Source organism: Pan paniscus, chromosome 4 (assembly GCF_029289425.2).
Source record: "Pan paniscus chromosome 4, NHGRI_mPanPan1-v2.0_pri, whole genome shotgun sequence".
In the NCBI taxonomy this organism is placed as follows: domain Eukaryota; kingdom Metazoa; phylum Chordata; class Mammalia; order Primates; family Hominidae; genus Pan; species Pan paniscus.
In genome coordinates, this window is record NC_073253.2 from 110,461,960 (window position 1) to 110,477,875 (window position 15,916).

Consider the following 15,916-nt stretch of genomic DNA (forward strand, 5'->3'; position numbering starts at 1 on the left):
ATTAAGTTTTTTTCTTTTAAAACGAAAACAAAACTCTGAATCTAAGTTGCAATATCCCTCGCTCCACGTTTTACCTCTGAAAGTTCCTAAACCATATGCAGTACTATCCTAACACTGTGTTAAATAAAAGGAGCTTATGCAAAAATAATCCATTCTGGAATGCTGTGCCATATTTAATCCTCCTATTTAGGGTAATGTCAGTCATTGTAAAAATATCTGATCTGACAATAAAAACAAACTCACATTCTATTTGGTTGAAATAATATGAGTGCTCATACCATGACAATTCTGCACTGGCTCACTAGTTTCCCATCTTTCAGGGGGCAGCGATCCTCTTCTATTAAAGTGGCCAATGAAATCACATGGCCATTCCTGCCTAGGAGTCTTATGTAGACTTCTGAAGAGCTCAGAGCTTTGCAGTTATAGGAACATTAAAAAGACAGTTTTGTACCAGTCAAAATTTTTTTCTATTTTTGAATTGGCCGACATTTATGGCCTTAAGAGCTATTAAAGTTCAAAACAGGCTGGGTGTGGTGGCTCACACCTGTAATCCCAGCACTTTGGGAGGCCGAGAAGGGCATATTCCTTGAGCCACAGGAGTTCGATACCAGCCTGGGCAATACGGTGAAGCTCCATCTCTACAAAAAATACAAAAATTACCAGGTATGGTGGTGTGCGCCTGTAGTTCCGGCTACTCGGGAGGCTGAGGTGGGAGGCTCACCTGAGCCTAGGGAGGTTGAGGCTGCAGTGAGGCATGATTATATCATTGCACTCTAGCCTGGGCAAAATAATGAGACCCTGTCTCAAAACAACAACAACAAAAAGTTCAAAACATCTTACCACATCAAACTTTGTCAAAAGAGTTAAAGAAAAAGCTTTACTTACAAGAGTATCACTTATTTTTCAAAACAGAAATGACAAATAGCTGTGCTTACTCAATGCCATTGTGAAAATATTATTTAACTAATGGAGGCCCATGTTGATCACCTTTTAGGCCTTTTCAGAAAATACTTAGGTTTCTTCTGGCTCACTTTCCTTTGACTTTCAGACTATAAAAAATAAACTTGATTTCACCTGTCATATTACATCCATATAGTTATTCTAAAACTACAAAGGGTACAAAGCAACATTAAGCTTTGTTTTCTAGAAACTAGGAAACTTTTCCAGGAAAAAGTACAACAGAAAATATACATCTATAATAACATAAAATAGAACTGTGTAAAACTAAAATCTCTCTGGGTAAAGTAACAAATAAAACTTATTTGTTTCTCAAAAAGATTTTTGTAACAGCCAATGAGATCAGAACTCAATTGTTTCAAGCCTCAAATTGTGTTTTTAAAAAAACTCCTTATCTGTAAGTGGCAACGTACAAGCACTTTAGATGTGGAACTATATGTTTACTCCATAATAAAGCACTTTAGATGTTGAAATATATACTCCACAATAAAAGGTTATTCTTTTGAAGTTTCTTTCATAAATGTATATAAAATCCCTTTGTATCAAATTTGCCACTAAATTCACTAGAATGAAGAATAAGCTTAATTTTAAAGAATCTTGTTAAAATGATTAAAGATTCTGGGACCAGATCTTTACACATAAATTCAATTTAGCAAAGCCTTTCTATGCTTTCTATTGCATACTCTGAAAACATTGTAATGTATCTGTAAAAAGTAAGTAGTACATCCAAATATTTACACAAATGTTAAAGTTAGCAACTGAACTCTCCGGAAAAAGCCTCAAGAACTTTCTTTTAAAAAAGCTATTGGAAACACTGAAAGTATTTCAAGTATGTTTATACAAGAAATGTTTTCTAAGAGACTGTCATTTCCCTACTCCCATTATTTGTTAAAACAGTACCCTGCACTGATTGAAAAAATGGAATGAAGACCAAAATAATTCTCAGTTTTGAGGCACTAGAGATATCAAAAATTTCAAGATATTATTTTGTTTGAGAAATTAACTTCTGAAAACACACTTTGGCTTACGACTTTGAAAGCAATGTACACTTTCTCTAAGAAGACATGTTTTACTACTGATTGATTGATTGAGACAGAGTCTCGCTCTGTTGCCCAGGCTGGAGTGCAATGGTGAGATCTTGGCTCACTGCAACCTCCACCTCCTGGGTTCAAGCAATTCTCCTGCCTCAGCCTCCTGAGTAGCTGGGACTACAGGTGTGCACCACCATGCCTGGCTATTTTTGTATTTTTGGTAGAGACAGGGTCTCGCCATATTGACCAGGCTGGTCTTGAACTCCTGACTTCAAGTGATTCACCAGCATCAGCCTCCCAAAGCTGGGATTACAGGCGTGAGCCACTGCACCCGGCCATTTATTTTATTTTATTTTTTGAGATGTACTCTTGCTCTGTTGCCCAGGCTGGAGTGCAGTGGTGTGATCTTGGCTCACTGCAACCTCTGCCTCCCAGGTTCAGGCAATTCTTCTGCCCTAGCCTCCCAAGTAGTTGGGATTACAGGCACCCACCACCACGCCTGGCTAATTATTGTATTTTTAGTAGAGGCAGTGTTTCACCATGTGGCCAGGCTAGTCTCAAACTCCTTACCTCAAGTGATCCGCCCACCTCAGCCTCCCAAACTGTTGGGATTACAGGCGTGAGCCAAAACTCCTGGCCTAGGAAGCATGTTTTATATGAAAATATAGGCAAGTAGGGGTGTAAGGAAATATTCCTGCTCATTTCAGATACAAAAATTGATTTCATGAGCTCCTTATTTATATTCTGATTCAATCACACATTCCAACCACAGCAGTTCTGTGATGGAAGATGAGTTGATGAGGCACTTTCCAGGCTGATAATAAAAACCACGACTCTATTGCAATACTGGCAAAAACAATCATTCCTTGTGTCTAGTTTCATATTTGTAACTAATGCTTTAACTACTTGCTTATCAAAAGTGTCAGTGTTTGAAATTATTTTAAAACACACTTAAATGGATTTTTATAGGGAAGCTGTATATAGACTCATTTTGCTGGAGGTGAAAACATATGTCGGGTGAGGTGTAGGCTGCAGAATGATGCTAGAGGTGGGAGAGGAGCCAAATTTTGGAAGGGCCTTGAGGGCCATGCCATTTATATTGTCTGAATCTGTTGAAATTTGGAGAACAAGAGTATGGGAAGTGAGAAACACATATATTCAGGATTTGAAATATTTTATTTAATGACTTTTTTTTTTGAGACAAAGAGTCTCGCTCTGTCACACAGGCTGGAGGGCAGTGGTGCAATCTCAGCTCACTGGAACCTCTGCTTCCTGGGTTTAAGTGACTCTCCTGCCTCAGACTCCCGCATAGCTGGGACTACAGGCACGTATCACCACACCTGGCTAATTTTTGTATTTTTAGTAGAGTCGGGGTTTCAACACGTTGGCCAGGCTGGTCTTGAACTCCTGACCTCAAGTGATCCACCTGCCTTGACCTCCCAAAGTGTTGGGGTTACAGGCATGAGCCACTGTGCCCGGCCTATTTAATGACTTCTGAAAAGAGTAAGAACTGATTCCCTTCAGGATTGGGAGTAATTTATTATACTTAGTTCAAGTCATGACTAATAATCCTAACGGCTTTGGATGGCCTAAATAATTCTCTTCTTTGGAAAGGACCCATTCAGACCATCTACATTATTGTTGCAAATGAAATAAAACATTACTAAGTAAAATATTTGGGAAAAAATGCACACTATTCCCATGCATCTTGATAATAAACTCTTTCATTTATACTCTCTAATACCCTAAATTTATCCTAAGCTTACACAATATACCTTTTAAAAAATATTATTTAATGTAACTTTGCAACTGGATATATTTTCTATCATATGCCTTTTCTGATAAAGATGCTTGAAGATCTATTCAGGAAATAAAGGTTGTTCTGATTCACAAAGAAAATAATTACCTGGATGACTGTCTGGCCACTTGGCAAATCCCCCTACAAGGCGATCTTGAGTTGATAAGATGTAATTTCTATTTTTCTCAAAGTTAGTGTATTGGAAAATTTTTAGAAGCTGAAATGACATGACAAATAAAAATTTACTGACATAAAACTCATATCAACCTTTGGCTCAAATTTCAGATACGTGTCATTTAGATATGCTTTTCTTTAGCTAAGGTGCTCAGACCAAGTCTCTGGGGCCTTGAGCACTTTTGAAATGAGTAAATCACATTAACTTTTTAATTTTCTTATCAAATCTACTCTCCTTTTCTCGACTCTCTATTTCCTTCTTCTGAACCAGGCCAACTGAACCCTTTAAATCACATTAAGCTAAATTCAAAAGACAACTCGAATCCACTCAACATAATCAGTCATTTTAAAAAGTACAATTTTATCTACCCATATTTTAACTCTTATGATAAGCTCTTGAGCTATTAGTTATAAACTAGTAGTAACTGGAGTTAAAAATATTTTTTAAAAAAAGAGCAAACAAAAATTACTAACCAGACGCTACAGACAGTTTTGAAAATAGTAAAAAAGTATAGCTCTTTAATTAGGAAAGAAAAAGGTAAGACAAAAATGATTGCAACATAAAAAACTATATAGTTTTTAATGATTTAGGACATGTACTTGGCTTTTCTCTCAAGACCCCATAAAAGTAAAATACAAATAAATAAATAATACTGTGAAGTTCAAGATGAGGTGCACAGTAGGTAAGTGGGTTCAAGACATTTCTGATGATACAAAGCAATTTAATATATGTTAATGAACCAGAGAGAGCCACAGCTTTTAGTGACTAATGAAGAAGCATTATTTCTCAAAAAGAAAAGCTAAACTCATAAGAAAGTTATGGTACAAACAAGAAACAAATTTATTCATTTACATTGATTTAATTAATAAAACATAAGGAAAAAGACTTTTTTGAATCTTGATGTTAGGAATATTTTCCATCAGTGGCACACTGGTCATTACATAAAAATGAAAAAATTATAATAGTAACACTGCACTTGCTTAGCAATAAACAATATTTTCACTATCCCATAATAAGTGTTGATTACTGGTTTTTAAATTTTAGAATCAACCTATAGGCCAAGGCTGAAAGATGTGATTATTAATACTGAACAAATATATGAATGTTTCCTAACTTAACATTATAAAAATAAAGGTAACCTTATATAGCATTGGAAGGTAGAAGATGAGGAAAATATTCAGAACTAACTATAACGGGTAACAATTTGTTGGAAAAGTGAGAGGCTAAATCTTAATTTCTCATAGTTGGGAATCATCAATAATGTCTAAAGGTGATAAGAAGTCAGTCTGTGATTTAAAGTTATGGTAATGTCCACAAGAATTAAAACATTTTTAAAAAGTTTAAAAGTGGTTGCCTTCAGAAAGCTGTCAAAGACTACTGACGTCAAATAAAAAAGACTTGGGACAACTTGAAAGGGTTCCTATAGACTAAAGATGGGACAATTTAAGCATTATATATATATATATATGTCATATATAACTAATATATATTATATATAATATATGACTAAAAAATGTTAAAATCTATGTGTTCACAATGATTCTCAAAAAAAAAAAAAAAAAAAACCCAAACTCTAAAATCTAATATTTTATTGGAAAAGCTGAGGGGATGGTAGGGAACCAACTCATTTTGTTGAACACTATTAAGGGAAAGAATTCAGTATTTATCTGTCCTTCTCTGTACAAAGTATATCTCAGGGTAAGGTAAAATTCTTCTTTAAAAAACAATGCTAGTTAATAAATTGAGAAGGAATGAAACAATACCACTGTTTTGTAACCTCTTAATGCCATAATTGATTTAAGCAATGATCCTTAATGCCTGTTAAAACTATTCCATAAAAAGTTGGTAGTTTCTATAGACTAGCAATGAACAATCCAAAAGGAAATTAAGAAAGCAATTTCATTTACAAGAGCATCTAAAATGATTAAATACTGAGAATTTAATCTTAACAAAAAGGTGAAAGATTTGTATGTTGAAAACTACAAAACATTGCTGAAAGAAATTGAAGACCACCTATATAAATGGAAAAGCATCCTGTGCTCATGGATAGGAACACTCAACAGTGTCAAGATATCACTACTACCCAAAGGGATCTACAGATTCAATGCAATTCCCATCAAAATTTCAAAAGACTTTTTTTGCAGAAATGGGAAAGTCAATTACCAGATTCATATCAAATTGCAAGGGGCTCCAAATAGCCAAAACAATCTTGAAAAAGAAAAGTTGGAAGTCTCAAACTTCTTGACTTTGAAACTTACTACAAAGCTACAGTAATTAAAACAGTATAGTACTGGCACAAGGGCAGCCATATAAAACAACGGAATAAAATAAGAAGTCCAGAAACAAACCTCACATATATATAGTCAACTGACTTTTGACAAGGGTGCCAAAACCATTTAATGGAAAAGGACAGTCTTTTCAACAAATGGTGCTAGGAAAATTAGATATCCACATGTCAAAGAATGAGGTTGGATCTTACCTTACATTACATAAAATAATTAACTCAAAATTGATAAAAGGCCCAACATTAAGGCCTGAAACCATAAAATTATTAGAAGAAAACACTGGGGAAAATCTTTACGACAGTGGATTCAGCAATAATTTTATGGACATGACACCAATAACACAATCAATAAAAGAAAAATTTTGATAAAATTGTACTGCATCAAAAAACTTTTGTGCATTAAAGGACACCATCAACAGAGTAAAAAGGCAACTCAAGGAATGAGAAAATATTTGCAAATCATATATCTGAGAAGGGATTAATATCCAGAATATATGAACTCCCACAACTTTATAACAAAAGAAACCAGATTTAAAAATAGGCAAAGGGGTTGAATAGATATATCTCCCAAGAAGATATACAAATGACCAATAAGTACACAGAAAGACACTCAATATCATTAGAAAAAAGCAAATCAAAACCACAATGAAATGACACTTCAGATCCATTAGGATGGCTATTATATTAATATATATACATAAAAACAAACAGAAAAAACAAATGTTGGTGAGGATGTAGAGAAAATGGAACTCTCATACATTGCTAGAGGGAATACAAAATGTTGTAGCTGCTGTGGAAAAGTTTGGCATTTCCTCAAAAAGTTAAATGAAGAACTACCATATGACCCAGCAATTCCACTCCTATATACATACGGTACCCCTCAAAAATGAAAGCACGGACTTGAACATATATTTATACACCCATGTTTTTAGCAGTATTATTTGCAATAGCCAAAAGGTGAAAACAACGCAAGTGACTATCAACAGATAAATGAAGAAGGAAAACGTGGTATTCATATACAATGGAATATTATTATTAAGCCATTAAAAAATGAAATTTTGATATATGCCATGTCATAAATAAACCCTGAAACCATTATGCTAAGTGAAATAAGCCAGAAACAGAAGGACAAATATTGTATGATTTCACCTATATGAGGTACCTAGAATAGACAAATTCATAGTGACAGAGAGCAGAGGAGAGGTTACCAGGCTGAGGGGAAAGAAGAATAGGGAATTACTGTTTAATGTATACAGGATTTATGTTGGGTATAATGAAAAAGTTTTGCATGATAGTGACGATTACACAACATTGTAAATGGAATTAATGCTAGTGAACTGTATACTTACAAATGTTTAAACTGTTAGTATAATGTGCTATGTATATTTTCAACTCTGGAGCTCTTTGATTAAAAGGAGAGATAATTGGATATTACATGCCTCTTGATGTGATACAATAGGAAATATACGTGATACAACAGGAAATCACTGGATATTTAATGATAATAAGAAATTATGGCTAATTGTTTAGATGTGATAATGACACTAAGGTTCTGTTTTTTTAAAAAATTTATTTTCATTTAGAGATTATATTAAAAAATTTCCAGAGAATATAAAAAATGATATATGGGATCTGCTTTAAAATAATTCAGTGAATTGAAGGGATTAGAGTATGGATGAAGAAAGGGTAGCTTTCGGTTGATAATTGTTGAGACTGGTTGATGGACACATGGGTGTTATTACACCTTTCTCTTTGCTTTTGAATATGCTTGAAATTTCCCACAGTCAAAAAAAATTGAAATGCACCTGAGAAATGGTACTACAAGTGAGGAGAGACAGGGAGACTACTGTCATCATTTTAAATCATTCTTTTCCAAATTTTTTTCAACCTTATACATAAATTTTAAGAGAAAAAATTAGGATATTATGGAGAAGACAAACATGGACTCCTCTAACAGACTCCTGTTACATGGCAGAATATCAGAACAAGGTAACAATTCTTAAAGATGAAAAGGCAACTTTAAGACAGAGAAAACTTGTGTGTATTTAGTGACTAAATAACCTTACGGAATTAGGTATATTAAAAGGTAGTAGAGATGGGAAAAAATGTGCTGGCATGTCAATTGATGAGTTTCAGAAGGTTTAAACAAATAAATAATAAAAAAGTCCTTACATGGTTTTTGAAGAAATGACCCATGGTTTGTCTTTTAAGATTAATACCTTCCCATAAAACCTTTACTGCTATCATTTTCAGACAGATCCCTGATTTATATGAACTAGTCAGTTCCAACTTTTTTATTACCTTATACCCACAAGAAAGTAAGTATTCAATATGTTCTATGTAAGGTTTAAGTAGGCATAAAACTCAAGTTCTGGGTTACTTGAGTTTTCCAAGAATGAAAATTTTCAAGCAGCACAAGAGATCATTGAATTCTATGGAAAAACCATACAGAGACTAGCTTTGGCAGAGCAAAAGAGAAAATCCAGTAGCCTAAACCTAACAATATTTAATACACATTACAAAGATCAAACCTTTTTAGCACAATTTATATGAACACAGAATATAGGTTTCTCATTTTTTATTATTTCTCTTACCTTCAGAGTTGCTCCCACCCAAAAAGAATAACAAGTGTCTACAGGCTTATTAGGTCTTCCATGATAACCATTTTGTTGCCTCATTATACACCACCTCTTTATCCTGTTCAATTCTTTTTCTGAAAAAACTTCTTCTAGTTTACCCATCAGACATAGGGAGGCAATGCCACAAAAAGTTGATCCTCCTGTTAATCAAAACCACACAATGTTTTAAACTTCAAATTAGATGCTTATGAAAATAGTACAAAATGTTCAAGGGGAAAAAGTGGTTATATAATTCTAGAAAATAGTGAAATAAAATTTAAATTTAAAAGATGAGATTTTAAAATAACCACTAAACACAAGTCTTCAATATTTGTTAAAACAGAGAATATAAAGCTATAAGAAACATTTTACTTATGAAAAAAAGTAAGACTTGGAACAAGATTAAGGAACTTGTTTAAAATTACATGGTTAACGGCAGATTTGGAACTAAAGTCCGGGACTGCTAACTCCCTGCCCAGGACCCAATCACCTGAGACTGATTTTTAACTCCCTTAAAGACAGTATATTGCTTATGAATTGAGGCTCCATCAACCCTAAGCTACAAACAAGTTTTCACAAATAACATAAACAAGTTAGAAGCTGATATACAGATATTACAACTAGTCAGCTTAAGAATTTTAAGGAAGTAGTTTACAGTCCCACCAACAGTGTAAAGGTGTTCCTATTTACTAGTTCAACCATTGTGGAAGACAGTGTGGCGATTTTTCAAGGATCTAGAACTAGAAATACCATTTGACCCAGCGATCCCATTACTGGGTATATACCCAAAGGATTATAAATCATGCTGCTATAAAGACACATGTACACATATGTTTATTGTGGCACTATTCACAATAGCAAAGACTTGGAACCAACCCAAACATCCATCAATGATAGACTGGATTAAGAAAATGCACACACCATGGAATACTATGTAGCCATAAAAACGGATGAGTTCACGTCCTTTGTAGGGACATGGATGAAGCTGGAAACCACCATTCTGAGCAAACTATCGCAAGGACAGAAAACCAAACACCGCATGTTCTCACTCATAGGTGGGAACTGAACAATGAGAACACCTGGACACAGGGTGGGGAACATCACACACCGGGGCCTGTTGTGGGGTGGGAGGAGCGGGGAGGGATAGCATTAGGAGAAATACCTAATGTAAATGATGAGTTAATGGGTGCAGCACACCAACATGGCACATGTATACATATGTAACAAACCTGCACGTTGTGCACATGTACCCTAGAACTTAAAGTATTAAAAAAAAAAAAGAATTTTAAGGAAGAAAAGAATGGTGGGAGATGGGGGCAGTAGGAAAGAGGGAAACCAAATATGAAAGCAGATGCACAGCATTACTTCAAAACGTATCCATACCCACTGTGTAGGCTGAATAATGCCTCCCCAATATTTAAGTCCTAATCCCTGGAACCTGTGAATGTTACTTTATACGGAGAAAGAGGCTTTGCAAATGTGATTAAGTTAAATGATCTTCAAATGGGGAGATTATTTGGTATTATCTGGGTGGGCCCTAATTGTACTCACAAGTGCCATTATAAGAGGAGAGAAGGAGATTAGACTAACAGAGAGGGGGTGGCAATGCAACTATGGTGCCAGAGATTTGAGTGTTGTAGCCAATGGTAAGGAATGCCAGCAGCCACTAGAAGCTGGGAAGAGTCAAGGGACAGATTCTCCTCTGGAGACACTGTTGGCGAAAGGAGCCGGCCCTGCTGACATCTTGATTTTAGCCCTGTAAGTCTCAGTTCAGACTTAGTTACAGATGTACAGCTCTGGCCGGAAATGGAGAGGATAAATTTGTGTTGTTTTACACCCCTATATTTGTGCTAAAATGTTATGGCAGTGATAGAAAACTAATACACTCACAAAGGTACTTTCCTCAGGAAATGAAAAGTCAGTATTTTTCCATATAAGAAAAGAAACAACACTTTTTACTGGCACTATTTGTTGTCAACTCCAAATAATTTGAAAATACTTATACTTGCAATTTATTATGACTTCACCTAGTGATTTTTATTAATTTCAGCAATTTAAATGCCTTGTTCCTAATATATCTCATGCCTTAACTTTCCTTTTGGTGTTACAAATCTTGAATGTATTCTCTGGCAAAGGAAAGGTGAGCATTCCCTCTAGAAAACTCAAGGTAGCTATCATATTAGAAGTGTTACTGTCAGTTAAGAACTATTTAATCTTCAGAATTAGTTGGGACATCTATGTTAGTCTTGAGTGAATCAAAAGAAAAGCTAAAAAAAATTATTACAACCTTTTAAAATAATTTCTATTAAGCAACTAGTAATCTTATTTCCTTTTCAAATGACTCACTAGTTCCAATTTTTCTTTCATGATAACCAAGCCATGACTTCAAGTTTTATTACATCATTAAATATAAAGTCTCTAATAGACAGTAAGTAACCTTTCAAACTCCCGAAAAGTAAAAAGAGGCAATTAAGGATTACTCCTCAAACTACTTATTAGGATTACTTAATGCAAACTGGCAGAACTCAAAGAAAAACACTCTTTACTTTGTCCAAACTACTGGATTTTGAACATAGTAACTCCAGAAGTAAGTTTGGACTCTGGATTGCCAGAAACATTTACAAAGTCTAGCTTTAACATTCATTTACCAACAGGTAAGCCTGTTGCTCCTAAAGTCTCTTGTTTTACACAAATCTCTAAAAAACTAGTTATAAAACCCTGTATAAAAACTAGTATGTTAGGCTGGGCAAGGTGGCTCATGCCTGTAATCCCACCACTTTGGGAGGCCAAAGTGAGAGAACTGCTTGAGCTCAGGAGTTCAAGACCAGCCTGGGCAACATAAGGAGACCCTGTCTCTACAAAAAAATATTTTTAAAATTGGCCAGGCATGGTGGTGTGCACCTGAGGTCCTAGCAACTCAGAAGGTGGAAGTAGGAGGATCCCTTGACTGCACCCCAGCCTGGGCGACAGAGAGAGACTATGTCTCAAAAAAATAAAAATAAAAAAGTAGTAGTATGTTAGAAGAGTGTTAAAGGCAGACATAAAAACAGGAAGAAAAGAAAAGTGACATTTTGATAAGTAGATTACAAAATTCTATTTAAAAACAGGCACAAGAACTAAAATGGAATATCTTTTTGGGGCTGAATGGGGTTAGATCAATGATGTGTACACACTTCAAAATATTTCAAGAATACTATATCATTATATTAAAAGTACAATACTAGAATTGTTCTTTATTATAATGATTTGAATTCATCAAGAAAAGGTGAAACTGTGCTCATTATGCCTTAGTTGAAGACACAGTATGAACAAAAGTTTAAGGATAATGGTAAGAATATTAAGGCCAATACAAATAAAAGAATAAGAAAGATTTTCATCTGAAATGGTTAAAAGTTTGCCACCTACGTGATGTGCTTCAGTTATATGGAGAATTAGCATATGCAGAATACTTCAGTCATAAAACATCACAGATGAAAGGGACCATAGAGACTCTCTCTTAACCTACCCCAGTTCTTCCAACTGCAGGGTAAAGGAGGTGTTCCTGACTTCAGCTCTGTTATGTTATGATCTACTTATATTTTAACAGTGTAACAGTTATAACTTATTTTGCTCCCACAGGTTTTCCAGCTCAGTTTTAGAGATTCTCTTAGTACTTGTATATACTAAGTTATCAGAAAGAATCCATGTCCTCTGAAATTTAAGGTAGTCAAAAATCATATAGCTAAAGTAGAAAACTAAATAAATAGGCACATAAATAAGTACATCATTTTACAACTAAACACCATATTAAAAAGGTGAAGTAAATTTTTCTTTTTTTTTTTGAGACAGTCTTGCTCTGTCACCCAGGCTGGAGTGCAGTGGTGTGATCTCGGCTCACTGCAACCTCCGCCTCCTGGGTTCAAACAATTCTTGTGCCTCTGTCTCCCGAGTAGCTAGGATTACAGGTGTGTGCCACCACGTTTGGCTAATTTTTTTTGTATTTTTAGCAGAGATGGGGTTTCATCATGTTGGCCAGGCTGGTCCTGAACTCCTGACCTCAAGTGATCCACCTACATCGGCCTCCCAAAGTGCTGGGATTAACAGGCAGAGCCACCATGCCCGGCCAAGTGAAGTAAATTCAAGGGAGTTGATTATTTAGATTTAATATTTATCTTTATAATTAAGAAGTAGAGATATTTTAAAAGAATCATGGAACCAAATTAATTTATCTGAACTTCTGCATTATGAATCCTGAGTTGGCGGGGGTGGGGGTGGGGGCAGCGAGAATAGTTTTATCTCTAACAAAGCAGGAAAATTCAATTCTTCCAAAACAAAAGGAACATTTTACCCTAAAACTGTACAAGATGCGTATCTCTAATCCAAAATTCTAAAATCTGAAATGCTCCCAAATCCGAAACTTTTTGAGCGCCTGCATGACACTCAAAGGAAATGTCCACTGGAACATTTCAAATTTCTGATTTGTAGATTAGGGAAGCTTAATTGGTAAGTATAATGCAAATATTCCATAATCCAAAACACTTCTGGACCCAAGTATTTTGGATAAGGGACACTCAACATGCACTATCTCAAGGGAATCATGGGGATAAAGAGAATCACTACATTTGATGATCACAGCCTAAAAGGATAAAATATGTCTGTTTAGTTTTCACGAAAAATGGGCTCCAAGCTAAGCTACAGTTGGAGAAGAGTAGTTGAATTAAAATATATATATATATTAAATAATATTTAAATTGGGGAATGAGAGAGGCAGATGAAGAAACTAAATTAATAACAAACTAACAGAAGTACACATTCCAAATTCAACTTTCCAAGCAAGAGATGCAAAGTGGAATACAGGATAACCAATTCATCAAATAGTACATTGTACAAGGGCATATGGAATAAGACATATGACCAGCTTACAATCCAGCAAAGATAAACAGAGGTAAGTACCATAAAAATGGCATGAATGAAGTATTATGGGAATACAGAAAAGGGAAATTTTGCTCAGAACTAAGGGGGACAAAAGATGAAGAAATATTCTATAGAGAAGGTGACACTTGAACCCCTGGAAACAGGTATAGAAAGATAGATTAAACTCTGATGGTTATGAAAAGAGAAACAAGCAGAAGCAGGTGGAAAGGAAGCATTTCAAGCAAAGGAAAAGGAATATTAGCAACGTCCAGAGGTGAAAAGCCACATACAAATGTTTGGAGAGTATGTTTTCTTACAACCTAGAGTGCATGGAAGGGGTCACTCAGATGTGGGTCTACAAAGCTAGACTGGAATCAGATTACAGAGGAATAAACTAAGGGACTTAATTGTAGGCAGGATGAGATTACTGAGCAAGCACAGGGTTTTAAAGTGGGTTATGACACTTAACCTGATATGTAAGCCCACTAAGCAAGTGACTTCTCTGAGTGAAATAACAATAATTATTGTGGTTTTCTACTGTGTCAACTTGGCTAAGCTAGAATTCTGTTCCCCAGGATCCACTTCCCTGTATGGTCAAAAGTTAGAGAAATCTGTGTGAGACTTGTATGGTGGAAGTCAAGTAACACTCATTACCCTGGTTATGGTTAGAGGAGGTAAGCAACAAAGGCAGTGATGCTGGTAGAGTCCAGCTTGCCCTCATTCTCCCATATACTTGTCATCCAAATTCTTCTTACTCTTGCCCTGGTTACGTCAGGCCCACATACAGATGCAGGAGCACCAGCCCTTCACAGACTTATCCACCACAGTCACAATCTGGCAGGTGACTGTGTCTGGCTTTCTAGATTTCCCTGTATGGCCTGACTTGTCCACCTGTGCCACTGTTTCAGGAGACTTGTCAGTGATTTTCCCTGACCCTCCAACTACCCCTTTTAGGTTCTTCTCCATCTTCTTCCACACTTGTGTATAAAATCATATTTCTATTACAGCCTTTATTCTTTAATACTCATAGTGGTTTTACCTCTCTGAGTTCTGACTAAGACAAAAATGTCTATTCTCAGAGGGTTGATATGGGGATTCAATGAGACTGTATGTAAAGTATCAGATGGTAGTGGGCAAACAGCAGCTGGTTAATAAATGCATTATTTTCCTCTTAGTCTGTAGATCAGGGATTATAAGTTGCTAATTTATGGAGGACAACTGGTGTAACTTGCAAATTAAAAACAAAAACTGAAAAGGAGATTAAAATTAAACTCAAAATTCCAGATTGCTGGCTTCCCCCAGGCCAAAAAAATTTTTTTAAAAAATCAATAAATCTACGTTATTTCTGAATAGCATCAACAGGCTGAAGAGGAGAATGACAGTTTTAAAAATATGCAGTTTGAGATACTGAAGTCATATCGAGAAAGATGCCTCGCAAGCAAATGGAAAGAGGGCTATGCAGCACAGAAGTAACAGTACAGATTGGGAAACACAGTTTTGGGTGCCATCAACACAGAGATAATTAATAAAGAACCATCTGTTAGTTTGTTCAACTATGCGCCAAGCATGTTACAGGTGTAGAGGATACATCAGTGTGTAACATAGGCAAAAAACTCTGTTCTCATGAGGTTTAAGTGAGAAGAAGCAGACAATAAACAAATAGATAAAACATAGGTCGTTTATAAAATAGTAAGTGATATAGAGAAAGATAAATCTAGAAAGGGGGTTAGAGAATGGGATGTGTATGTGCAGTTGGTTTGCAATTCTATTATAAATACTGCATGTGTATCTGGGTGGTTTGCAATTTTAAATCACGAGCTTGAACCAAGATCTGAAGGATGTGAAAGAAAACCAGGTGTATGCTGGGGGTGGAGGATGATGGAGGAAGATTCTATGTACAAGGAACAGCATGTACAAAAGCTTTGAGATTTAGGAAGAACTACTCAGAGAAAAGAAAGCTGAACTGAGGTAAAGAAGTGACAGGAAGAAACAAAGATGGTGAAGGAACCAGAAGTAATTCATGAGGAAGTAGGACAAGTGGAATGTGACGTTTTAAGAAAGAAGTGGGGAGGTTAATAGCTCAAATGCTTCAATAAATATAAGATGAGGAATGAGAAAAAGATATTGGATTTGAAATACAGATCACTCATGACTTTCAAA

The 15,916-nt window shown here is 35.5% G+C and overlaps 1 protein-coding gene across 5 annotated transcripts in view; it reads right to left on the reverse strand.

Annotated features, from left to right (window-relative positions):
• The window catches only part of PGGT1B (protein geranylgeranyltransferase type I subunit beta), a 52,099-nt gene that overhangs the window by 2,107 nt on the left and 34,076 nt on the right, over window positions 1-15,916 (reverse strand). For 3 of the 5 annotated variants that reach the window (XM_008952069.5, XM_008952067.5, XM_003826725.6), the window contains exons 7-8: window positions 8,840-9,024; window positions 3,895-4,003 (exon numbers count right to left, since the gene is read on the reverse strand). In XM_008952069.5, the coding sequence (XP_008950317.1) occupies window positions 3,895-4,003; window positions 8,840-9,024 (294 nt within the window). The remainder of the gene's footprint in view (window positions 1-3,894; window positions 4,004-8,839; window positions 9,025-15,916) is intronic. The other 2 variants (XM_055112554.2, XM_034960358.3) reach the window with 1 other exon arrangement.